The sequence below is a fragment of the Carassius auratus genome, chromosome 28 (assembly GCF_003368295.1).
Source record: "Carassius auratus strain Wakin chromosome 28, ASM336829v1, whole genome shotgun sequence".
Taxonomy (NCBI): domain Eukaryota; kingdom Metazoa; phylum Chordata; class Actinopteri; order Cypriniformes; family Cyprinidae; genus Carassius; species Carassius auratus.
The window spans coordinates 14915484-14940473 of NC_039270.1; the positions used below are offsets into that span (position 1 = coordinate 14915484).

Genomic DNA, 24990 nt, shown 5'->3' on the forward strand with positions numbered 1-24990 from the left:
TTATGTTATGTTATGTTGTGTTGTGTTATAGTAATGTTTTGAGAAATCTGCATTTTCAGAATTTGTTTTGGTGGGAGGTGTCAAAATCTCAAATCTGGCCTAGGGCACCACCAGAGCCTGGGTCGGCCTTGAGAGGGAGAATGTGTTCACAGAGCAGAGTGAGACGTGCAGTCAGTGCATCTGTCCTTGCATGTCACAGGATCAGGGTACACTGTCCACCTGCAACTATCTAAGGCCACGAACATGATGAGCACACTCAGTCTACCCCAGGACAAGCCCAAAATAGGATCAAATGTTGGCCTCGGGTAGAGATTATGAACCCTGGGGATTGTATAAAGACACCTAGCATGCTAAGTGAGCTGTGTTGTGAGCAGATTCAAAGATGCTGTGCCTGCAAACATATTACTTCATGTGTATGCAAAAATACATTGTAGTTGGAAATGCATCAAACATCTGAAATCACTGTTTGTGTTTTTCTTTTTTCACCTTAAAGACAAGCAATAGAAAGAAAGATTTATATGCTTCAAAGTCTGTTTTTTTTTTATCTTGAAATAAATTGAAAGCATGCACAATTTTTTTTTTTTTATTGTATGACCTCTATATTCATTAAATAAGATCTTTATTTATTTAAAACTTTGCTGGAAACTCTGGTGACATGCCAGTCTGATAGCAAATTTAAAGGGATAGTTCACCCAAAAATGAAAATTCTGTCAATAATTACTCTGCCTCATGTCTTTCCAAACCATAAGCCGTTTGTTCATCTCTGGAACACAAATTAAGACGTTTTTGATGAGATCCAAGAGCTTTCTGATCACCCTGCATAGACAGCAATGCAACTGGCATGTTCAATGCCCGGAAATGTAGATCATTGGTAAAAAAAAAAAAAGTTCATGTGACATCAGTGTCCCAACACTAATGTTATGAAGCTGCAAGAATACTTTCTCTGCACAAAGAAAACAAAAATAATAATACATTCAACAATTATTCTCCTCTTCATCCACTATTATGGAGAGTATCAGGACGTGCATGCGGTCCTCTGCTCATAAACAAAGCACAGTGCATAATTATACTCTTAATAATGGAGGAAGACGGTAGCTCAGGGGAGAAGAATCGTTGTATTATTATTTTTTTTTCTTTGCACACAAAAATCGTTCTCGTAGCTTCATAAAAATTATGGTTGGACCACTGATGTCATGTGGAATATTATAATGATATCCTTATTACGTTTCTGGGAACATCATTGCATTGCATTGCATTATGTTTTGCCCCAAAGAAAACAAAAAGCTCAATGTAAGATGGTATTTAAATGTTTTATGAACACTGCTAAGAAAAATTACTGGGAGATGTAAAGTGAAAGCTGATATCTATATACACTTTTTTTGTCTATTGTTATAAATATATATTTCATTGCAAGCTGTCAGAATTGTATTATATTATATTTTATCTATTATATTGGTCATATAAATATCATCAATTGCAAATTACACGTTTTCTCAGTATGGGCCTCTGAATAAAAAAGGTGTTTGTTTGTTTTTTTTCTCAGAGTATTAGCTCCATAATCATCTTTGTCATACTATATGAGGTACATTGTCATATACCTATCTGAGAATAGGTAACATATTTCTACCTGGATGCTTTAGATCAGTCATGGACACTGTATCATTAACATTGCTCAAAAAGTTCCCCCGTGTGTCGTGTATCATCAGCCTAACATTTTCTTCAGAAAGTGTAAAGATCTAGTTTCAAACAACTGATAAGAAATGATGTTTACTTCACACAATCTGGAATGGTTGAATATGTCGATGACACTTTAACCACACAGAGAAAAATGCCCAGCTATGATCAGCTATCATATAACTGAATTACTCTGCAGTCTGTGCCAGACTGCATCCTGGGATGCCACATGATATGAATCAAATATAAACATTAAATACAGTATTTCTTTTGTGATCTTTGTGCAATATTATGCCATTTTGGAGGACAGGACAAATAAGTTATATAGGCTGATTTATCTTGTAACTAAAGAGTCTGCAGAGAACATAACTAGATCTATAGTTAGAAACGCATTGAGTTACAATGCGATGTATATATAGACCTGGATCTTGTTGGACACATTTGCTGTCAGGGTGTGTGTAAGAAAATATTCTCAGCGCTGGTGTTTTAAGGAGGTGCTTTCTGCTAATCTGTGATCGGCCAGCACTGAAGAAACAGCAAGGAATTGGCTGTTTAGACAGAAAGGGGTGTGGTCTCTGCTGGCAGCCATGGTTTATGTAAGTGATCAAGAAATCATGTGAGTTTCTTGGACCACCTTCAAGACTTCACACTGAAGTGCATTTTGAATGTGATACTGTGAGGCTCTTACACATAATGCCAATATTACATGTAAAATAGTTACTCTCATCAAAATGTAAGAAGCATTTCAGATCATTTGCAAGACTGAAGATTTTGGCATATTGTGACTGTGGATGATACTGAAGAAATACCAGCAAGTGACATAACCTGAAAGAAAGAAAGGACACACCTCACAAAAGAATATAAAGTGCTTCATATATGAATGTGTTGCAACGTTTTTGAAGACAACCAGAGTTTTAAAATTAACGTATTACAGAAATGACCTGTGCTTAAAATTTTGTTCATTCTTGGTCAAGTTTGTTTCTCAAGGTTTTTTTTTTTTTTTTTTTAAAGAACTGAAGTTTGGATGATTAGTGTTGGGTGGTTCTGACAAATCATGACAAAAACAGTATTAAGAAAATATTGTTTTATTACAAAAAAAAAAAAAAAGTGGAAAAAGTGCACTCAAAAATAATTAGGAGATGATTTTGTTTCCCTTTGGTCAACTTTGTGAATATAAAGATCATAAATATGAAAAAGCATCCATCCTCAACACATTTTACTGCAGTCATCTTCCTCGTTCACTCCAAAGATGATATATAAATTATACACACATACACTCATCACAATAAATTATATCTGTTTTGGTTTAAATAAATAGGTTTCTCAATTTGTTTCCAGCTAAAATTTCTGCTGGCATTAAAAGTCCAAAATCCAACAAACTGGATTCAAAAAGAGGAGCTGTTCTTCTCCAGAACATTTTAACAGTGTTTGTGGTTCAGTAAGTCCTTGTGTCCATTTTAACATTGCTCTTAAGTTGCTCTTCTGAGTGAAGACTTCTGTTGATGAACACCGGTGCCATAAAGTTTGGTTGCTTGCTTCTCGAAAGCGTTGACCATCTGCTTGACCACCTCATCAAAAAATACTGTCGCTAATTGTGAGTGGAGCAAAGATTTGAACTCAAATGACACCTAGAGAGGGAAAACACAGATAAAGGTCAAATTAGAACATATTTTAACCAAAAGGTTAGTTTATTTATTTACTGTGTGATTTAAAATAATGAGCTTTGATGCTAAAATTCAATTGAGGTTTTCCCGAGGGCTTTGTAATGCTAACATTCATTCATGTTTTAGTCTTCATTCTTTTTAATCAATGGGTCCTTAATCTCCCAAAATCCCTGTCTCCATCCTGTGATGTCCATCGCACCATGTCTAATCTGGTGACATTTAGGTCATACAGTTCCCTCCACCAAAGGCATAGTTAACATGCCTGTCTTCGTTACTGGCTATTTAAGCAGAACCGGAAAGGCAACTCACATGTGGTATAAATAGTACTAATCTGGTCTAATACATCTGCCCGCTTTGAACTGGAGTTATGGGATTAACCCACCAAAGAGGAAGAACAGGAGTAAAAGAAGGGTCAAAGTGAAGAATGTAGACCGTAATAGTGTGTGCGGGTCTCTGTAAGTGCATGTCTCTGTATTTGCCAGTTGCACAACTTACAAAGAACTCTAGATTGCAGGATTCGACCTGGCCTGCATCTCCAGGAGTAAATCGCCACAGTGTCTCAAGGTGATTGAAGAGCATCCCGTCTGTACACACCGCCTGAAACACAAGCACATACTTCAGACAGACAGCCGCTGACAGCTTACTAGGCCAATATGTAAGCTGATCCTATGATGCAAGGACACGTTGAAGGCTAAGGACAAACATCAAATCAGTACTACTTAATCTACATGAATCTAGTTCAAAACTCTTAAAAACCACAACCTATTTTTGTTAAAACAAGAATAATCTCTAGCATTCCCAGTTGAAACTGTTGTCTAATTTACCAATAGTTTTTTTTAGACTCACTCGGACTTGGTGGTTCGGGATGACTGTGACCTCAGAAGTGTAGCGTTCGATGATTGGCGGGAACCCGATTTCAAGCTGAGCTGTCATGTTCCCATTCCGCCCCTTCGTTACCTTTGACTTCTTGCACCAAGGCACAAATTTCTGGTACTGGTCCACACCGGCAACAATGTTGTACATCTGCTCGGCTGAGTAACTAGAGGGAAAATCAACTTGTGTCAACAAGGATATTGCTAAATGAGAGTTAACTTGTAGTTAAGGTGAGGATGTTATGGTTTTCATGTAACAGTGGTGTGTGTGCGTACCCAATGCTTCGGCTCTCTGAGTACTCCATTCTCCGCGCTATGAGAGGGACTGACAAGTTCATGAAGCTCCGGATGGGCACCATCTGACAAGATGCTGGAGGAGGAGGTAGGCCTAAGCTTCCTCGCCTTGAAGCTAAGATACCACATGAGCTCAAATGTCTAAAAAACAAGAAAATAGAAACAGAAGTTGTTATTAACTGACAAAAGCAGAATACCTGCATTTTACATTCATAGTATTGTCATGTGTCTCTAATGGGCGGAATCATGCAACTTGCATGTAAAAAATAAAAAATAAATACATCGATGTGAAGCAGTGTTTTTTCAGAAATATCTGTGTTTAACCCGGGAGAATGACGTACTAGTAAACAGTAAAGAGCAGCTAGGCGATCGATACAGGTCAACCCGTTTCCCCGCTGCATGGCACACTGCCAGAAGCATCATTATTCAAATGATGCACTCGCTACACGTTCCGATCAGGATTTTAAAAAATAATAATTCGAATATTTTAAATCTTTTAAATACAAAATAATGTACTGGATAAAAACGTTACGATATAGCATCGTGGATATTTGTCAGCTCTGTCACTCTCGGTACTCTCCGCTGACAACAGCTCTTTCAGTTTCACTGTCTCGTGACTCCGAGGGAGTTATTTTACACCAGCACTAGCTGCTCCTCTGCTTTGTTCAACATTCCTACCCTACTCACAAATACCTGCAACCCAGTCGCTCAATTCAGCAGCTTTTCACCATTGCAACCATTTCACATAAACACTGGACGCATGTAACGTTATTCATTTAGGATACAGTTAAACTAAATTAAAAGGAAACTAAAAGCATCCGGCCGTTTTCTGAACTAGTCAGTACGCATTTCGTGCCGTGGTTTGTTCAGGTTTAACAGCCTTAATAATTTAATTATTTCGACTAATGATTTATTAACAGAAGGGATCTCTCTCTATCTCTATCTCTCTTTCTCTCATTGGTAGATATCCCAATATCTAGTATCGTTAGAGGCTGAGAGATGCGGTTTTACCTGATGGTGCAGTTGGAGTTTCTCCTCATGACATCGCACGACTGTCTTTCTGACATCTCCAGAGCCCGGACTAAAAGCGAAGTGGCCTTCTTTGCCATTTGTGCTATTGGAAGCTTTAAAATCACTGGAGCTTTTCAGAAAAAAACCCTGCACAATGATAACTGTGTCAGTGGCTGTATGAAGTTGTTCCGCTGGAACTGCGCGGCAGTGGAGTCGCTCTGCTGTTAAGAGCGGAGCTGTGCGGTGACGCGCCTGGGGGGCGGAGCTGAGCCGCTCTCACAGGTGCAGGCGCTCGTGAAGTCATTCACCTTCAGGGGGTTCACTCTGGCGCGTCACTCACTGTCTGGGACAAGGAGAGTTATGTGCTTGAGTGCAGTGGTTCTCATTCTTTTCAATTTCAAGCCCCCCGCCATTGTTTACAACAATATTAGGAAGCCCAATTTCTTTTTCATTTATTTATGATTTAGTGAACAAGGCTTAAAGATGAGGATTTCTACCCATTATAGAGTTTAGCAGAGGGAAAAAAACATATATCAAAACCCGGTAGGCGTATGAGACCAATAAATCACACTTTTACTTTTAGGCTACCTCATATCCAGGTTTTCCAAGAACATGATGTGAACCAATTGCTGAAAAAGTGAATAAACTAGGCCTACATTTTTCCCCACATACATATATTCCACTGCAGCGTAGAAAAGCTATTTTAATTTGCCAACTTAAAATAATTTACGGTAAGTCACTCTGTCTCTGAGACCCCCAAGGATGTTTGCTGGGGTCCCTGGCTCCTGGCCCCTGACAACTGCTTTTGTGTGCACAAAGAGTTTTCTTTTCTTTTCTTTTCTTAAGGGGGAAAAAAACGATATACCGAAAAATCACCATTTGCACCATGTACATACATGTATGTACAAAGAGTTAAGGTTACTCTATTTGAGATAAACAAATAAGCTTTCATGTGTAAAAAGTCAAAATTTTATATATTTCTTTTGTAAAAATAATAATAATAAAGCAATGATGTTCAGAATCATGAGAGTCAACAATGTTACTTCCTGATGATAGGTCATGCCACACTATCTTTTGATTTGTTCTTAAATTATAAAACAAAATATACTGTTTACTATCAATTTATATTAATCTATTAATAGATTATGACAAAATACATCCTACACTCTTTATTTAAATAATTTCAGCCTTTAAGATTTTTTTTTATTAATCTATTGTGTGAATATGAGTGATTGTTTAACTTAAAAAGATGCCCTGCCATTTGCCCTGAACATTAGATTAAATTAATGTATTATCTTTGATGTGCATGTGTTGTTAACATAAATGCTAAACGTCTGGAACAGAGGAATCTTGCGCTTCTGTCCGAGCCTGACCCAACATGTCATTAACCCATAAAGAGGAGCAGGAATAATCCAGATAAGGCAGAGTCAGTGAGTCACTGCAGTGATTGGCTGCTGGAATTAAGGTGATGCCGGAGAGGGGCTTAAATGTTAACTTTTCATTCAGTACAGAACTGCAAAGTGCAGCTCATTTCTGTTGTGTAATAACTGGAACATCTGCCATGACGTTGCAAGAACAGTGTTGATGTAGAAAATGTGGATTCTCGCAGTCAGATCAAAGTCCACAGTTTCAGGTGAGTTGGCGCTGGGGTACACATGGCAAACAGAAACACATATATCAGCCTAGTGTAGACAGCAACAATTGCATGTGATACACTACAAAGAGTTATGTCAGCAATGAATGCTATACACACCTGATCATTTTAAATATTTGGCTTTGATCAGTGCACAAAGACACATTTAAATACTTTACTGTATGTCTAAGACATGCTCAACACTAGTTCTATAAAAGTTCTTTATTGGCAATGATGGTTCCATTAAGAATCTTTGACAATCATGGAACCTTCACTATTGTACAAAACGTTCCTTATTGTGGAAAAAAGGTTCTTTAGATTAATAAAATAGTCTATTCCTCACACTAAGAAAAATATGTTTCTTTTAAGAACTATTCACTGTGGCGTTCTTTGGGGAACCAAAAATGGGTTTGCATTACTCTAAAAAATTCACTTCTGGAACCTTTATTTTTAAGAGTAAAGAACAAACAGATGCAAAAATGGCCCAGTTACAGTTTCACAGTGTCAGATATAATCTTGTTTTTTTACAAGACCAAGACAGTACATTGTGTTCTGTTGGTAACTGAAACTAGATATATTATGACTTTTTAATTTAATTCAGACCCAAGAACTAGAACCACATGCATTGCAATGGATGTTCCTTGCATTAAGTGGCTTAAGTTGGTTATGTGACTGTCTCACCAAAATCTCTCGTGTTAGACCTAATCCTCTTCAATAGTCCCTGATCAGAGTCCTCAACTTAGACCGGACACCGTCAGAATACGCAAATTACTACGTCAATGTGTGTTTTTGCACTCTGTCAATGAACAATCTCTGCTGTCTTCTGGGCACTGTACTGTAGTGTGAAATAACAGGGCAAAGGAATTGTAACGTCCTGTTTCCTTTTCCAAATGAACACATAACTCACTAAGGTTAGGTTGAGCACATATTTCTTTTTGTGTATATATATATATATATATATATATATATATATATATATATATATATATATATATACAGTATTGTTCAAAATAATAGCAGTACAATGTGACTAACCAGAATAATCAAGGTTTTTAGTATATTTTTTATTGCTACGTGGCAAACAAGTTACCAGTAGGTTCAGTAGATTGTCAGAAAACAAACAAGACCCAGCATTCATGATATGCACGCTCTTAAGGCTGTGCAATTTGGCAATTAGTTGAAAGGGGTGTGTTCAAAAAAATAGCAGTGTCTACCTTTGACTGTACAAACTCAAAACTATTTTGTACAAACATTTTTTTTTTTCTGGGATTTAGCAATCCTGTGAATCACTAAACTAATATTTAGTTGTATGACCACAGTTTTTTAAAACTGCTTGACATCTGTGTGGCATGGAGTCAACCAACTTGTGGCACCTCTCAGCTGTTATTCCACTCCATGATTCTTTAACAACATTCCACAATTCATTCACATTTCTTGGTTTTGCTTCAGAAACAGCATTTTTGATATCACCCCACAAGTTCTCAATTGGATTAAGGTCTGGAGATTGGGCTGGCCACTCCATAACATTAATTTTGTTGGTTTGGAACCAAGACTTTGCCCGTTTACTAGTGTGTTTTGGGTCATTGTCTTGTTGAAACAACCATTTCAAGGGCATGTCCTCTTCAGCATAGGGCAACATGACCTCTTCAAGTATTTTAACATATGCAAACTGATCCATGATCCCTGGTATGCGATAAATAGGCCCAACACCATAGTAGGAGAAACATGCCCACATCATGATGCTTGCACCTCCATGCTTCACTGTCTTCACTGTGTACGGTGGCTTGAATTCAGAGTTTGGGGGTCGTCTCACAAACTGCCTATGGCCCTTGGACCCAAAAAGAACAATTTTACTCTCATCAGTCCACAAAATGTTCCTCCATTTTTCTTTAGGCCAGTTGATGTGTTCTTTGGCAAATTGTAACCTCTTCTGCACATGCCTTTTTTTTAACAGAGGGACTTTGCGGGGGATTCTTGAAAATAGATTAGCTTCACACAGACGTCTTCTAACTGTCACAGTACTTACAGGTAAATCCAGACTGTCTTTGATCATCCTGGAGGTGATCATTGGCTGAGCCTTTGCCATTCTGGTTATTCTTCTATCCATTTTGATGGTTGTCTTCCGTTTTCTTCCACGTCTCTCTGGTTTTGCTCTCCATTTTAAGGCATTGGAGATCATTTTAGCTGAACAGCCTATCATTTTTTGCACCTCTTTATAGGTTTTCCCCTCTCTAATCAACTTTTTAATCAAAGTACGCTGTTCTTCTGAACAATGTCTTGAACGACCCATTTTCCTCAGCTTTCAAATGCATGTTCAACAAGTGTTGGCTTCATCCTTAAATAGGGGCCACCTGATTCACACCTGTTTCTTCACAAAATTGATGACCTCAGTGATTGAATGCCACACTGCTATTTTTTTGAACACACCCCTTTCAACTAATTCAACTAATTGCCCAATTGCACAGCCTTAAGAGCGTGCATATCATGAATGCTGGGTCTCATTTGTTTTCTGAGAATCTACTGAACCTACTGGTAGCTTGTTTGCCACGTAGCAATAAAAAAATATACGAAAAACCTTGATTATTCTGGTTAGTCACATTGTACTGCTATTATTTTGAACAATACTGTATATATATATATATATATATATAGGCTGTAGATCTATAAATACCAGAATGAAACTGTAAGAAATCTGTGAACCTGTGATATGCTGGGCAACGCATCAGTGACATTGGCATGTGATCCAGTTCACAGTGTCCTTGAATGAAACACTCACAAAATAGAGCAAAATAATGACCTTGTGTACGTTTGGTGTGCTCTGGCCTCAATGTTCTAGTAAACAAATGAAGAAAAATGTGAAACACTGATGGTGGTCTTGTGCGAGAGAGACGGATGAAATTCTGCACAGAGTTCAACACTGTTGAGTACAGAAGAACACAGACTAGTGGACGAAATGCACAAAGACTTTATTTTCACTGGTTCTGTGTTGTACATATCACAGTTAATAAGAGTATGTTAGTGATTCTAGCATAAAGTGCCATTAGAAACACTGCATTACTAGTTGCAGCTGAAAGCTTAATATGTCAGCATTTTGAAATTGTAAATATAGTGTGTTTCATACCACAGGGCTTATGAAAAGAATCTTACAGGATGTAAAAGCATCATATCTGTGGATCTGTATCGGGTGCAGAAAAGATGAGTTTGCTCATTGCTCGGATGTACTGAGAGCCATCCATGGAGGTGAGTTTGAGGCTGCTCATGGGAAGCAGGGCTCTGTTAGTGTAATATCTGAGAAATGGAGTCTGGGCCTCGATTGCCTCCATATACACCTACCAATAGAGACAAGAACATGCTAAAATGGCCATGGTATATATCTAGTATAGAATACCTTACATGTGACCCTGGACCACAAAACCAGTCTTAATTTAGATTTATACATCATCTGAAAGGTGAATAAATAAGCTTTGCATTGATGTATGGTTTGTTAGGATCGGACAATATTTGAAACTATCTTTGAAAATCTGGAACATCAAAAAATCTAAATATTGAGAAAATCTACTTTAAAGTTGTCCAAATTAATTCTTAGTAATGCATATTACTAATCAAAAAATAAGTTCCGATATATTTACGATAGGAAATTTACAAAATATCTTCATAAAACATTATCCTTACTTAATATCCTAATGATTTTTGGCATAAAAGAAAAATCTATAATTTTGACTCATACAATGTTTTTTTGGCTATTGCTAAAATATACCCCAGTGGTTTGTGGTCCAGGGTCACATATAACAATATTTTCTACATAGATACTGTAGAAATATAGATACAGACACATCTGAATCTCAACATTTGTATGTAGATGGATAAATAATAGTAATATCAATAGTCATTTATATGTTCTAAGTTTCACACTATAACAACATATCACTCTTGTTTCCAATTCTTTAGTTACCCCAAGGGTCTAATTTGACCGTTTTACTTAAAAGTAAAAACAATATTAAAATCAATTCCCAAAACACAGATTCCTTATTAACAAAAAATAACAAAATATTCTAGCAATTATTAGCACCTGTATGATGTCGTCGGTGTCCTGAGCTGCGTTCTGGAACACAGTCTGACAGTGCTGCAGGAACTGATCATACAGGCTGCGTGTGTGCGGGTCAACCTCCAGCGCTTCCTCGCTGGGCTCAGTCCTCTTCAGGTTCATCAGGAAGTCTGTGTTGACTGGTCCGCATTCAATCAGGCTCACACTGCAGCATGGGAGAGATGTAATGGATTTAGGATAGTGTAGGGGTACCTGAGCAATTTATCTGATGATCATTTTGGAACATTTAATGAGCAAAATGGTTTTCTTTGCTTATGCAAATGTAGTTGTGCACATTTAATACTCACTGGATATTGAAGTGCTGGAGCAGTATAGCCAGGCTCTCACAAGCACCCTCTACTGCAAATTTGCTAGCACAGTAGACCTCATTGAATGGTAGTCCTGAGTTTCAGACAAAGAACATTTATTTATTCATTCATTGACACATTTATTTATTAATTCAAATTGGATTTGATTTCTTGTTGCATGCAATCTTAAACTTAAAGGGGGGGGGGCAATAGTGTAAGGAAAAATAAATGTACTTGTGTTTTTGTAAACATTTAAATGTTTAAATTATTTTACACCTATTTTGTCGTTGTTTCATGTGCATATTGAACTTCTGTTTTTTAAGCTGGACAATGACATTAACTCTGTGACATTGACACGTATCAAACTAATCAACACTGATCAGAAAATAATGACACCATTGCCTTCTGTAGAGCTGCTTTACATCTGACATTGAATTTGCTTTATAACTGATCAATTCTACAACATCGATGCTTTTATTTTCCTTGTTATTACTGTGAAGCTGATTTGTCAGTCTGCGTCATATAAAGCACTATATAAATAAATGTGGCTCTGTGTTCTTTAGAAATGAAAAGACAAGATCATTGCGGAATATTAAATATGCAAAATGGTTCTATTTGCTTATGCAAATGTAGTTGTGCACATATTATATTCACCGGATACTGAATCTTATCTTTTTTCATTTTCAATGAACATTTATTCATATAGCGCTTTATACAGCACAAACTGACAAATACTGATTAAGAAAACAATTTTTTTAATAAATTGCTTCGCTGCACGTTTGTTTGAAAAATCTCACTTTCTTTCTGTCTGTCTTTGAGTCTCTCCCTCCACCCCCACTAACCCTGGAGTCCTCCCATGCTGCCGGTCACAAGGATACGTCCATGTCTCTTTCTCTTCATGTCTGGAAGGAAGGTCTGTATGGTGCGGAGAGTGCCCATCAGATTGACGTCCAGGACTGCATGTATAGCGTCCAGTGATTGGGCTTCTAGAGGACCCATCAGACCTACACCTGCATTACAAACTAACACAAAGATGTTGAGGAGGGAATTCACGAAATAACTGATCCCTTTGGTAAAAACAGTGATGTATATACTTTTTAAATTTTATATTTTAATTTTAAACATATTTTATATTTTAGTGGTTCATTTCAAGGATGCCGGTACATTTGGGCTTTAAACCTTACATTTAAACAAACTCTTCCCTTTGAATGTCATAATGTCTTTCTCTTACCTAGTATGTCAATTCTGCCCTCTGTAATGTTTCTTTTAGCGTCAAGTATAGACTGCTGGTCGGTCACATCCATCTGTAGTATGGCCATAGTGTCTTTATGCAGTCCTCTCACACTCTCCATCAGCCGCTGCTTCTTGTCCAGGTTCCGCATGGTAGCATAGACTAAACATTAATAGTCATTCATGCAGTGATTATAACAATATACAAGTTAGACTTTTCAATAACGTTAACTCTATTTTTCAGACAGACATACGTGAATATAAACTCTGAGTAAATTAAAAAGAAAAATACAAATGTATTGTTTAATGTTCGTATTATTTACCTTTGTAGGCTTTTGACAGATTTGATGCGAGATGCACAGCCAGGCTGAGTCCAATCCCTGATGAACATCCAGTAATGAGAACAACTTTCTGCTCCATTTGTGCAATAAAACACAAACGGTCCACAACACAAACGAGACGAGCGCTGCAGTGGTGCTCTGAGGTTGAAGTTATGTGGTCCGTCTAACTGCTGTGTCTCTGATTCAAGTGTTTTCGTTTTCTCTGCTATCACAAGGACAGCTTGGTGAAAACAATCTTATTTCACACTCATTTTTTTTCAGCAGGTGCAACTTCAAACTGACACACAGTACATGTCAGCAGCTGGGCTTGAATATTAAACTGAAGAAATGTTTACGAAATGATTTAAAATGACTTGGGAATTAGGGAATTGGGAAAGCTCTTGTGATGCCATAAAAACATGGTATAAGCTTTATTAAAAACAAATTTTTAAGTAATAAGTGAGTGGAAACTATTTGTCAGGGGCAACACCTATAGAAATAATCCCTTTTCCTATTCTGCTTGGAAACTGCTTTGATAAATCAAATCAAATAAATCAATATTTTACAAAAGAAAGTTAATGTCACAAGGTGTTGACCTTCAATATATATAATATTTCAAGACTTGTTAAAGACTTTTCTCTGGTGAGACTGACAAAGCTGAACATCTGTGCTGTCCCCTTCACTCTTAAAAATAAAGGTGCTTCACAATGCCAGAAAAGAACCAACCTTTTTGTCCAAATGGTTCCATAAAGAACCTTTAATATCTGTAGAACCTTTCACAAAAGGTTCTTTGTGGTGAAAGAAGGTTCTACAGAATACAAATGTAAAAAAAGACATGGTTCTTTAAAGAACTTTGACTGAGGGTTCTTTGTGGAACCAAAAATGGTTTTTCTATGGCATCGCTGTGAAGAACCTTTTAAGCACCTTTATTTTTAAGAGTGTTGTTAAGTTTTGTACTGTGAATGTTGACTGTGGCTTGATGTCACGTGATGTTGTCACACTTTCCAGTAAAATATCTACTCACCTACATGACTGTATAATGAATTGACTCACTATAGTCCCTCTAAACTAGGATAACTGTCATAAAATTATTTCTGCCAAACTATAAACTTATTTTAATGTTTTCATCATTGTTATTGTCTTGGGAGTCTGTAACCAGTCTTTCTGAAGAAGAACACATTTGATGTTTGTCATTTAAAAAAAAGTTTATTAACAATGTTCATTATCCATAGAAGACAATCATACTTGTATTTACATCTTTACAGTATATACATATTGACTAAATTAAAGTGGCTTGTGATTAAATAGTAAAACAGGAACATAAAAACAGCAATATCATATAAAAAGATCAACTGAGTGAGATATGAAAGACAAAGTGACAAGTCCATAACTTTAATCCACCTCTTCAATAGTGGGCCCCTGAGCAGCGGCCCCTGATGCTCCACGTGCCTGAGCTCCACAGCCTCCAGCTGGCATCCCTCCCTGATACAGTTTAGTGATAACTGGGTTGCAGACCTTCTCCAGCTCCTTCAGCTGATGTTCATACTCCTCCTTATCAGCCAGCTGGTTGTTCTCTAGCCAGATGACGGCCTCGTTACATTTCTCAATAACTTTCTTCTTGTCGTCCTCACTGATCTTTCCTTTCAGGTTCTCATCTTCCACACTGTTCTTCATGTTGAAGGCGTAGGACTCCAGGGAGTTTTTGGCAGCGATCTTCTCTCTCTGCAGATCGTCTTCAGCTTTGTATTTGTCTGCGTCCTGCACCATCCTGTCGATCTCCTCTTTACTCAGTCTGCCCTTGTCATTGGTGATGGTGATCTTGTTCTCTTTTCCGGTGCTTTTGTCCACCGCCGACACATTTAGGATTCCGTTGGCGTCGATGTCAAAGGTGACTTCGATCTGTGGGACTCCACGTGGAGCAGGTGGGATTCCTGTCAGCTCAAATTTACCCAGCAGGTTGTTGTCTTTTGTCATGGCCCTCTCTCCCTCGTAGACCTGGATCAGGACACCGGGCTGGTTGTCTGAGTAGGTGCTGAAGGTCTGGGTCTGTTTGGTGGGGATGGTGGTGTTGCGTTTGATGAGGGCCGTCATGACTCCACCTGCGGTTTCGATACCCAGGGACAGAGGAGCCACATCCAGCAGCAGCAGGTCCTGGACGTTTCCAGATGTGTCTCCCATGAGGATGGCGGCTTGGACCGCGGCACCATAAGCCACTGCCTCGTCTGGGTTGATGCTCTTGTTCAAGTCTCTGCCGTTGAAGAAATCCTGCAGAAGCTTCTGGATCTTTGGGATTCTTGTCGATCCTCCGACCAACACAACGTCATGAATCTGAGACTTGTCCATCTTGGCGTCTCTCAGGGCTTTTTCCACAGGCTCCAGTGTTCCTCTGAAGAGGTCTGAGCACATCTCTTCAAAGCGCGCTCTGGTGATGGACGTGTAGAAGTCGATGCCCTCGTACAGTGAGTCGATCTCAATGCTGGCCTGAGAGCTGGACGAGAGGGTCCTCTTGGCTCGCTCACACGCTGTCCTCAGCCTCCTCAGGGCCCTCTTGTTCTGACTGATGTCCTTCTTGTGCTTCCTCTTGAATTCTTCAACAAAGTGATTCACCATGCGGTTGTCAAAGTCCTCTCCGCCCAGATGAGTGTCTCCAGCCGTGGCCTTCACCTCAAAGATGCCATCTTCAATGGTCAGGATGGACACATCAAAGGTGCCTCCTCCCAGGTCAAAGATCAGCACGTTGCGCTCTGAAGCTTTGCCTTTGTCGAGGCCGTAGGCAATGGCTGCAGCTGTGGGCTCGTTGATGATTCTCAGGACATTCAGTCCAGCGATCACTCCAGCGTCTTTAGTCGCTTGTCTCTGGGAGTCATTGAAATAGGCAGGAACTGTGATAACTGCATTGGTCACCTTCTGCCCCAGATAAGCTTCAGCAATCTCCTTCATCTTCACCAGGACCATAGAGGAGATCTCTTCGGGATAAAAGGTCTTGTTTTCTCCCTTGTATTCAACTTGAACTTTCGGCTTCCCTCCATCACTGATGACTTGGAAAGACCAGTGCTTCATATCAGACTGCACAACTGGGTCCTCAAACTTTCTACCGATCAGCCTCTTGGCGTCAAACACGGTGTTGTTGGGGTTCATGGCCACCTGGTTTTTAGCTGCATCTCCAATGAGCCTCTCGGTGTCTGTGAAGGCAACATAGCTGGGTGTTGTTCTGTTTCCCTGGTCGTTGGCGATGATCTCCACTTTTCCATGCTGAAACACCCCCACACAGGAGTAGGTGGTGCCCAGGTCAATCCCAATAGCAACTCCTTTTGCAGACGACATCTTTGATTAGACGTAACTGTAGTCTAGTAAAACACAAAAAAAGAACAGTCAGAATCTAACTTTCTACAAATTATTATGCAAAGAAAATTCAAATGCCACTTTCTGTCTGTTTCCAGTCAATATGACACTTCCCACAGTAACAGTGAAAGAAAAGCCTTTTCTAGTACATATCTATATGTATTGTGCTCTGATAATGACAACAACATAATCTGTTCATTGCTATTTTTTTCTTTTTGCGAAAAATGACCAATTAATGAATAAATGTTTCTAGTTTATTTAAGGGATACTCTAGACTACCTACATATAAGCTCATATTCTATGCATCATAACGATTACACAATATATTTAGCTTATTCCCTACTGTAAAATAAAGCTAGACTTACCGTAGAGTAGATTATTAACTGTGATGAATTTCCACCTCTTCGTGGAGAAAGTCAGGTCAGTCTGTATCTGCTCTCTTTACAGATCGCTTCTGTTCAGCTCAGTGTCGTCGGTGTCTCTTTCGCTCTTTAAATACACCAGAGCGCGCACCAGTTCAAACTCTACACACTTCTGGAAGCGTCCAGTGAATCCGACCAATCAGAACCCAGCAAGCAGCCGCGTGCGGCGGCACGTCATCTGTCTCTGAAGCAGCTGAGAGGAAGTTTACGGACGAGTCCAGAATTTTCCTGTGAAAGTACGATAACTACAATGAACTTGATGAATGAATGAATGAATGAATACTAAAAACATGTATTTTCCAGATCAAATTTGAATGCACTCTTCTACCAAATACATGAAATATGGCAAAGTTATTTATATTTTTATGTGTCTGTGTAGTCTGATCCGTGCATTGCGTTAACTCAAAAGGCTTTATTTGCATCTAAAACATGTATTTTCAAGTTAGTTAAAAGTGATATAAGAGCTTCGTTTTAACCATAAGATATAACTAAACTATGGTTGTGTGTGATATTGTTAATCGAGTAATGACTGCGAGTCGACTGAAAGCATATAGTGTATTTATCTACATAAACAGTTAGACTTGAAACTGTAATTGGATAAAACATTTGTGTTCTCTATACTTATTTTAGTTTGGGGTGGAGCTTAATCTTCACAAGGCAACAACTTTGCTTTTAGCCTATTAAAATGTCAGGAACTGATAAACCCTCGAAATATTGAAGTTACAGTAGCTAACTACATTATAACCTACTGTGGGGAAAGTTTCTTAGGCCTGTAAATGATAATATAAACCATAATCTGTATTTGCAGGGAGTGAAGATTGTGAAAGTATAGGCCTATCTTTATATATTTTCTTAATGTGTATGTGTATTGTAAAATTTAACGTATTGACTAAAAGAGGACCCTATCCCCATAAAGTTGTTCATATATTACAGTAGGCTATGGTCCATTTTTCTTACAGTTGTATTACTGTCAGTCTGAAATTATTATTTCAGTTACATCTAGATTATAAACATACAGCTTATTAATAGGGAACATCTATCCAGTCAGGTTTTGTTACTAAGACACATAAGAGGTGTCATGTGTGCCACAAATTTTTTTTTGAGAAACTATAATAATGTGAAAAATAAACTACAAGATACACCACACAGTGTCCTCTGTTGACAACAGGACAGAATGACAACTCGTGCAAGTCTCCTATGTTCCAGAATCATCTGTAGCTTTATTGTAAATCACTCATTCCCACAGTCCTACAGAAATGTAGATCAAATAAGAACAAAAGGGGAAAAAAAGAGAAAGGAGGACTAAAAAGCAATACTTTGACTGCTCTTTAGAAATCATGGAAAGATGAGACAAATAAGAAAATAATTTTTGGAATGAATTGCTTTCGCTGCATGTTTTTGAACAAATCTCACTTCCTCTCCGTCTCTAAGTCTCTCCCTCCACCTCCACTAAAGCAAGGCAAGGCAAGGCAAGGCAAGTTTATTTATATAGCACCTTTCATACACAATGGTAATTTAAAGTGCTTTACATAAAAGAAAGTAAAATAATAATGAAGAAATATAATCACAAAAATAAAACAAGCAATTTAAAAACTTTGAAAATGATTTTAACTATTACTTATTTAAAATGAATTCAAAAGTTACAAATAGAAAATGACAAAATACAATGAATACGTAAAATACAGTGCAATCAGTTCGGACATCGCACAGTGCTCATTCAATAAATGCACAGCTAAACAGATGAGTTTTGAGTCTAGATTTAAAAGTGGCTAATTTTTTAGCACATCTGATCTCTTCTGGAAGCTGATTCCAACTGCAGGCAGCATGATAACTAAAGGTGGATTCCCCTTGTTTTGTCTGAACCCTTGGTATTTCTAACTGACTCGATCCTAATGATCTGAGTGGTCTGTCAGGTTTATATTCAGTGAACACATCTGTAATGTATTTCGGTCCTAGGTCATTGAGTTACTTATAGATGAGAAAAAGTACTTTAAAATCAATCCTAAATGTAACTGGGAGCCAGTGTAAGGACCTGAGGACTGGTGTGATATGCTCAGATTTTCTGATTCTTGTCAGAATCCTGGCAGCAGCATTTTGCATGAGCCGCAGTTGTCTAATTGTCTTTTTGTGAAGGCCGGTGAGGTGCCCATTACAATAGTCCACCCTGCTGGTGATAAACAGGCATGAACAAGTTTCTCCAAGTCTTGACTGGAAACAAAACTCTAATTCTTGCAATGTTTTTTAAATGATAGTATGCTGATTTAGTTACTGCTTTGACATGACTACTGAAACTAAGGTCTGTCTCCAGAATCACACCAAGATTCCTGACTTGATTTTTAGTTGTTTGACCCCTAGAGTCAAGGTATGTATTCACCTTGAAAACTTCATTTGTTTCCAAAGCAATGACTTCAGGTTTTTCCTTGTTAAACGGAAGAAAGTTATGGCACAACTATTAATTTCATCAATACGTTGGCAGAGGGAGTCAATGGGGCTGTAGTCATTTGGAGATAAGGCTAGGTAAATCTGGGTATCATCAGCATAGCTGTGATAGGCAATTTGGTTCTTTCTCATTATTTGACTTAGTGGGAGCATATATAGGCTAAACAAGAGCGGTGCAAGAATTGAGCCTTGTGGGACTCCACATGTCATGGACGTCCACTTAGACTTATGCTCTAATAGACTCACATAATAGCCTCTCCCTTCTACGTATGACCTGAACCATTTGAGAACTATCCCAGAAAACCCGACCCAGTTTTCCAGTCTCTCTAGTAGTATGTTATGATCGACAGTGTCAAATGCAGCACTGAGATCTAGCAATACCAGCACTGCTATTTTGCCGGAGTCAGAATTTAAACTAATATCATTTATTATCTTAATGAGTGCTGTCTCTGTGCTGTGATGTGGTCGGAAACCAGATTGAAAATTGTCCAGGTCTCCATTTGAGTTTAAGTATTTGTTCAGCTGATTAAAAACTACCTTTTCTATAATTTTGCCTATAAAAGGAAGATTAGATATTGGTCTATAATTGCTCATAATGGTGTTATCAAGATTGCTCTTTTTCAGGAGGGGCTTAACAACTGCAGTTTTCAGGGAGTTTGGAAATGTCACAGAAAGAAGTGAGGCGTTCACTACTTCTAAGAGATCTGCTTCTAAACAGTTAAGCACACTTTTGAAAAAAGATGTGGGAAGTGTGTCAAGATAGCAGGTTGACGATTTTAGGTGCTGCACTATTTCTTCCAAAAGTTTGCTATCAATTGCTTCAAAAATAGACATAGTTTCTTTTTGATATTCCGTCCGAATCTGTCTGACCTCTGCATTATTTGAGGATGTGCTAATCGCCTTCCTGATATTGACGATCTTCTCAGAAAGAGAAGGAAGCAAACTCATTGCATTTGCTGTCTGAGAGCATTTCACTGGGAATCTGACTTGGGGAGGGGGGGGGGGGGTGTTATCAGTCTCTCAACAGTGGCAAAAAGGGTACGAGTGTAGTTTAAGTTACTGTTTATATGGTTTGAGAAGAAATTCTGTCTAGCTGTGAGTAGTTTCACATTAAAAGCATGAAGGTTGTCTTTATAGATGCTGTAGTGAATTTCACTAACCCTGGAGTCCTCCCATGCTGCCGGTCACAAGGACTCGTTCATGTCTCTTTCTCTTCATGTCTGGGAGGAACGTCCAGGATTACGTGTATAGTGTCCAGTGAGTGTGCTTTCAGAGACCCTGCAGACCTGCGCCTGCATTACAAACTAACACAAAGATTCAAGATTTATTTGTCACATACACAATTATAACCAGCAGTGAAATGTGAGAGATCAGGAGGGAATCAGTGAAATCCTTAAAGAGCATCCAGTAACGAGAACAACTTTCTGCTCATAAAACATCAGTCCACAACACAAACGAGACGAGCGCTGCAGTGGTGCTCTGAGGTTGAAGTTATGTGGTACATTTAACTGCTGTGTCTCTGATTCAAGTGTTTTAGTTTTCTCTGCTATCACAACGACAGCTTGGTGAAAACAATCTTATCTCACACTTTTTTCTTTTACACTCAGCAGGTACAACTTCAAACTGACACACAGTACATGTCAGCAGCTGGGCTTGAATATTAAACTGCTACGATGACATGTTCAGTAAATTACAGTTATGATGGGGAAAATCATCATTTGATTGGGGAAATAAATACGATTTTTAATTATTTTCATCAATGCTGTGAAAAAAAATCTGTAGATATTTGATGTCACAAAAGCATGGTACCAACTTACTTCATCAGAGACATCATTAAGTGTTAAGTGAGTGGAAACTCACTGTCAGGACCAACACCTATAAACCTAATCGCCTGTCTGCTCTGCTTGTAAAATGTTTGCTAATACGTAAATCAACATAAAAAAAAATCAAGATGATGTCAAGGTGTTGAGTATTTTAAGAATTTTCTTTGGTGAGTGTGACACAGCTGAAGTTTTTATAAAGGGATGATAACAGTTTATCTTTTTGTTTAAAATCTGTTTTGTCACCCTTGTTAAGTTTTGTACTGTGAATGTTGACATCTGTGGTATCTGAGTGATTGTCACGTGATGTTGTCACACTTTCCAGTAAAATATCTACTCACCTATACGACTGTATAATGAATTGACTCACTATAGTCCCTCTAAACTAGGATAACTGTCATAAAATTATTTCTGCCAAACTATAAACCTATTTTAATGTTTTCATCATTGTTATTGTCTTGGGAGTCTGTAACCAGTCTTTCTGAATAAGAACACATTTGATGTTTGTCATTTAAAAAAAAGTTTATTAACAATGTTCATTATCCATAGAAGACAATCATACTTGTATTTACATCTTTACAGTATATACATATTGACTAAATTAAAGTGGCTTGTGATTAAATAGTAAAACAAGAACATAAAAACAACAATATCATATAAAAAGGTCAACTGAGCAAATTTTTTAGTGAGATATGAAAGACAAAGTGACAAGTCCTTAACTTTAATCCACCTCTTCAATAGTGGGCCCCTGAGCAGCGGCCCCTGATGCTCCACGTGCCTGAGCTCCACAGCCTCCAGCTGGCATCCCTCCCTGATACAGTTTAGTGATAACTGGGTTGCAGACCTTCTCCAGCTCCTTCAGCTGATGTTCATACTCCTCCTTATCAGCCAGCTGGTTGTTCTCTAGCCAGATGACGGCCTCGTTACATTTCTCAATAACTTTCTTCTTGTCATCCTCACTGATCTTTCCTTTCAGGTTCTCATCTTCCACACTGTTCTTCATGTTGAAGGCGTAGGACTCCAGGGAGTTTTTGGCAGCGATCTTCTCTCTCTGCAGATCGTCTTCAGCTTTGTATTTGTCTGCGTCCTGCACCATCCTGTCGATCTCCTCTTTACTCAGTCTGCCCTTGTCATTGGTGATGGTGATCTTGTTCTCTTTTCCGGTGCTTTTGTCCACCGCCGACACATTTAGGATTCCGTTGGCGTCGATGTCAAAGGTGACTTCGATCTGCGGGACTCCACGTGGAGCAGGTGGGATTCCTGTCAGCTCAAATTTACCCAGCAGGTTGTTGTCTTTTGTCATGGCCCTCTCTCCCTCGTAGACCTGGATCAGGACGCCGGGCTGGTTGTCTGAGTAGGTGCTGAAGGTCTGGGTCTGTTTGGTGGGGATGGTGGTGTTGCGTTTGATGAGGGCCGTCATGACTCCACCTGCGGTTTCGATACCCAGGGACAGAGGAGCCACATCCAGCAGCAGCAGGTCCTGGACGTTTCCAGATGTGTCTCCCATGAGGATGGCGGCTTGGACCGCGGCACCATAAGCCACTGCCTCGTCTGGGTTGATGCTCTTGTTCAAGTCTCTGCCGTTGAAGAAATCCTGCAGAAGCTTCTGGATCTTTGGGATTCTTGTCGATCCTCCGACCAACACAACGTCATGAATCTGAGACTTGTCCATCTTGGCGTCTCTCAGGGCTTTTTCCACAGGCTCCAGTGTTCCTCTGAAGAGGTCTGAGCACATCTCTTCAAAGCGCGCTCTGGTGATGGACGTGTAGAAGTCGATGCCCTCGTACAGTGAGTCGATCTCAATGCTGGCCTGAGAGCTGGACGAGAGGGTCCTCTTGGCTCGCTCACACGCTGTCCTCAGTCTCCTCAGGGCCCTCTTGTTCTGACTGATGTCCTTCTTGTGCTTCCTCTTGAATTCTTCAACAAAGTGATTCACCATGCGGTTGTCAAAGTCCTCTCCTCCCAGATGAGTGTCTCCAGCCGTGGCCTTCACCTCAAAGATGCCATCTTCAATGGTCAGGATGGACACATCAAAGGTGCCTCCTCCCAGGTCAAAGATCAGCACGTTGCGCTCTGAAGCTTTGCCTTTGTCGAGGCCGTAGGCAATGGCTGCAGCTGTGGGCTCGTTGATGATTCTCAGGACATTCAGTCCAGCGATCACTCCAGCGTCTTTAGTCGCTTGTCTCTGGGAGTCATTGAAATAGGCAGGAACTGTGATAACTGCATTGGTCACCTTCTGCCCCAGATAAGCTTCAGCAATCTCCTTCATCTTCACCAGGACCATGGAGGAGATCTCTTCGGGATAAAAGGTCTTGTTTTCTCCCTTGTATTCAACTTGAACTTTCGGCTTCCCTCCATCGCTGACGACTCGGAAAGACCAGTGCTTCATGTCAGACTGCACAACTGGGTCCTCAAACTTTCTACCGATCAGCCTCTTGGCGTCAAACACGGTGTTGTTGGGGTTCATGGCCACCTGGTTTTTAGCTGCATCTCCAATGAGCCTCTCGGTGTCTGTGAAGGCAACATAGCTGGGTGTTGTTCTGTTTCCCTGGTCGTTGGCGATGATCTCCACTTTTCCATGCTGAAACACCCCCACACAGGAGTAGGTGGTGCCCAGGTCAATCCCAATAGCAACTCCTTTTGCAGACGACATCTTTGATTAGACGTAACTGTAGTCTAGTAAAACACAAAAAAAGAACAGTCAGAATCTAACTTGCTACAAATTATTGTGCAAAGAAAAATTCGAATGCCACTTTCTGTCTTTTTCTAGTCAACATGACACTTCCCACAGTAACAGTGAAAGAAAAGCCTTTTCTAGTACATATCTAATATGTATTGTGCTCTGATAATGACAACAACATAATCTGTTCATTGCTATTTTTTTCTTTTTGCGAAAAATGACCAATAAATGAATACATTTTTCTAGTTTATTTAAGGGATACTCTAGACTACCTACATATAAGCTCATATTCTATGCATCATATCAATTACACAATATATTTAGCTTATTCCCTACTGTAAAATAAAGCTAGACTTACCCTAGAGTAGATTATTAACTGTGATGAATTTCCACCTATTCGTGGAGAAAGTCAGGTCAGTCTGTCTCTGCTCTCTTTACAGATCGCTTCTGTTCAGCTCAGTGTCGTCGGTGGCTCTTTCGCTCTTTAAATACACCAGAGCGCGCACCAGTTCAAACTCTACACACTTCTGGAAGCGTCCAGTGAATCCGACCAATCAGAACCCAGCAAGCAGCCGCGTGCGGCGGCACGTCATCTGTCTCTGAAGCAGCTGAGAGGAAGTTTACGGACGAGTCCAGAATTTTCCTGTAAAAGTACGATAACTAATGAACTTTAAAAACATGTATTTTCCCGATCACATTTGAATGCACTTTTCTACCGATTACATGAAATATGGCAAAGTTATTTATATGTTTTATGTGTCTGTTTTGTCTGATTACGTGCATTACGTTTACTCAAAAGGCTTTATTTGCATCTTAAACATGTAGGCCTATTTAAAAGTTAGTTAAAAGCGCTTCGTTTTAACCATAAGATTTTAACTAAACTATGGTTTCGGTGTGTGATATTGCGAGTAATTTATCTAAAATAACGGTTAGACAGACTTAAAACTGTAATTGGATAAAACATTTTGTGTTCTCTATACTTATTTTAGTTTGGGGTGGAGCTTAATCTTCACAAGACAACATCTTTGCAACTGATAAACCATCAAAATATTGAATACAGTTACAGTAACTTACTACATTATAGCCTACTGTAAGGGAAAGTTTCTTAGGCCTGTTAATGATAATATAAACCATAATGTGTATTTGCAGGGAGTGAAGATTTTGAAAGAAGGCCTATCTTTAGATATTTTTTTTATG

General features: G+C 39.0%; 4 protein-coding genes across 4 annotated transcripts; all 4 read right to left on the reverse strand.

The window, feature by feature from the left end:
- Window positions 1–2748: 2748 nt before the first annotated feature.
- On the reverse strand, window positions 2749–5736 carry LOC113046942 (coenzyme Q-binding protein COQ10 homolog, mitochondrial). Its single transcript, XM_026208100.1, has 5 exons — window positions 5516–5736; window positions 4487–4645; window positions 4185–4377; window positions 3834–3935; window positions 2749–3302 (listed from the first exon to the last, which is right to left on the reverse strand). The coding sequence occupies exons 1-5, from the start codon at window positions 5611–5613 to the stop codon at window positions 3144–3146; spliced, it is 711 nt and encodes a 236-aa protein (XP_026063885.1). The 5' UTR covers window positions 5614–5736; the 3' UTR covers window positions 2749–3143.
- Window positions 5737–10097: 4361 nt separating this feature from the next.
- Window positions 10098–13425, reverse strand: LOC113046941 (estradiol 17-beta-dehydrogenase 1). The gene is made up of 6 exons (XM_026208099.1): window positions 13094–13425; window positions 12772–12933; window positions 12383–12562; window positions 11541–11634; window positions 11218–11398; window positions 10098–10477 (listed from the first exon to the last, which is right to left on the reverse strand). Exons 1-6 carry the CDS (start codon window positions 13188–13190, stop codon window positions 10310–10312), a joined length of 882 nt encoding a protein of 293 aa, XP_026063884.1. The 5' UTR covers window positions 13191–13425; the 3' UTR covers window positions 10098–10309.
- Window positions 13426–14277: 852 nt separating this feature from the next.
- LOC113046943 (heat shock 70 kDa protein-like) lies at window positions 14278–16933 on the reverse strand. The gene is made up of 2 exons (XM_026208102.1): window positions 16798–16933; window positions 14278–16437 (listed from the first exon to the last, which is right to left on the reverse strand). The coding sequence occupies exon 2, from the start codon at window positions 16412–16414 to the stop codon at window positions 14483–14485; it is 1932 nt and encodes a 643-aa protein (XP_026063887.1). The 5' UTR covers window positions 16415–16437; window positions 16798–16933; the 3' UTR covers window positions 14278–14482.
- A 4681-nt stretch (window positions 16934–21614) lies between these two features.
- On the reverse strand, window positions 21615–24290 carry LOC113046945 (heat shock 70 kDa protein). The gene is made up of 2 exons (XM_026208104.1): window positions 24152–24290; window positions 21615–23789 (listed from the first exon to the last, which is right to left on the reverse strand). The coding sequence occupies exon 2, from the start codon at window positions 23764–23766 to the stop codon at window positions 21835–21837; it is 1932 nt and encodes a 643-aa protein (XP_026063889.1). The 5' UTR covers window positions 23767–23789; window positions 24152–24290; the 3' UTR covers window positions 21615–21834.
- Window positions 24291–24990: the final 700 nt, after the last annotated feature.

What these genes read in the sequence shown, in the direction of transcription:
- LOC113046942 (XM_026208100.1), bottom strand. Translation starts at nt 5,613, where the DNA reads ATGGCAAAGAAGGCCACTTCGCTTTTAGTCCGGGCTCTGGAGATGTCA. An exon ending in AACTCCAACTGCACCATCAG is followed by an intron (nt 4,646 to 5,515) that starts GTAAAACCGCAT and finishes CTTGTTTTTTAG; the next exon opens with ACATTTGAGCTCATGTGGTA. An exon ending in CCTGCAATCTAGAGTTCTTT is followed by an intron (nt 3,303 to 3,833) that starts GTAAGTTGTGCA and finishes TTCCCTCTCTAG; the next exon opens with GTGTCATTTGAGTTCAAATC.
- LOC113046941 (XM_026208099.1), bottom strand. Translation starts at nt 13,190, where the DNA reads ATGGAGCAGAAAGTTGTTCTCATTACTGGATGTTCATCAGGGATTGGA. An exon ending in TCTGTCAAAAGCCTACAAAG is followed by an intron (nt 12,934 to 13,093) that starts GTAAATAATACG and finishes ATTAATGTTTAG; the next exon opens with TCTATGCTACCATGCGGAAC. An exon ending in CTCCAGCACTTCAATATCCA is followed by an intron (nt 11,399 to 11,540) that starts GTGAGTATTAAA and finishes CCCATGCTGCAG; the next exon opens with TGTGAGCCTGATTGAATGCG.
- LOC113046945 (XM_026208104.1), bottom strand. Translation starts at nt 23,766, where the DNA reads ATGTCGTCTGCAAAAGGAGTTGCTATTGGGATTGACCTGGGCACCACC.
- LOC113046943 (XM_026208102.1), bottom strand. Translation starts at nt 16,414, where the DNA reads ATGTCGTCTGCAAAAGGAGTTGCTATTGGGATTGACCTGGGCACCACC.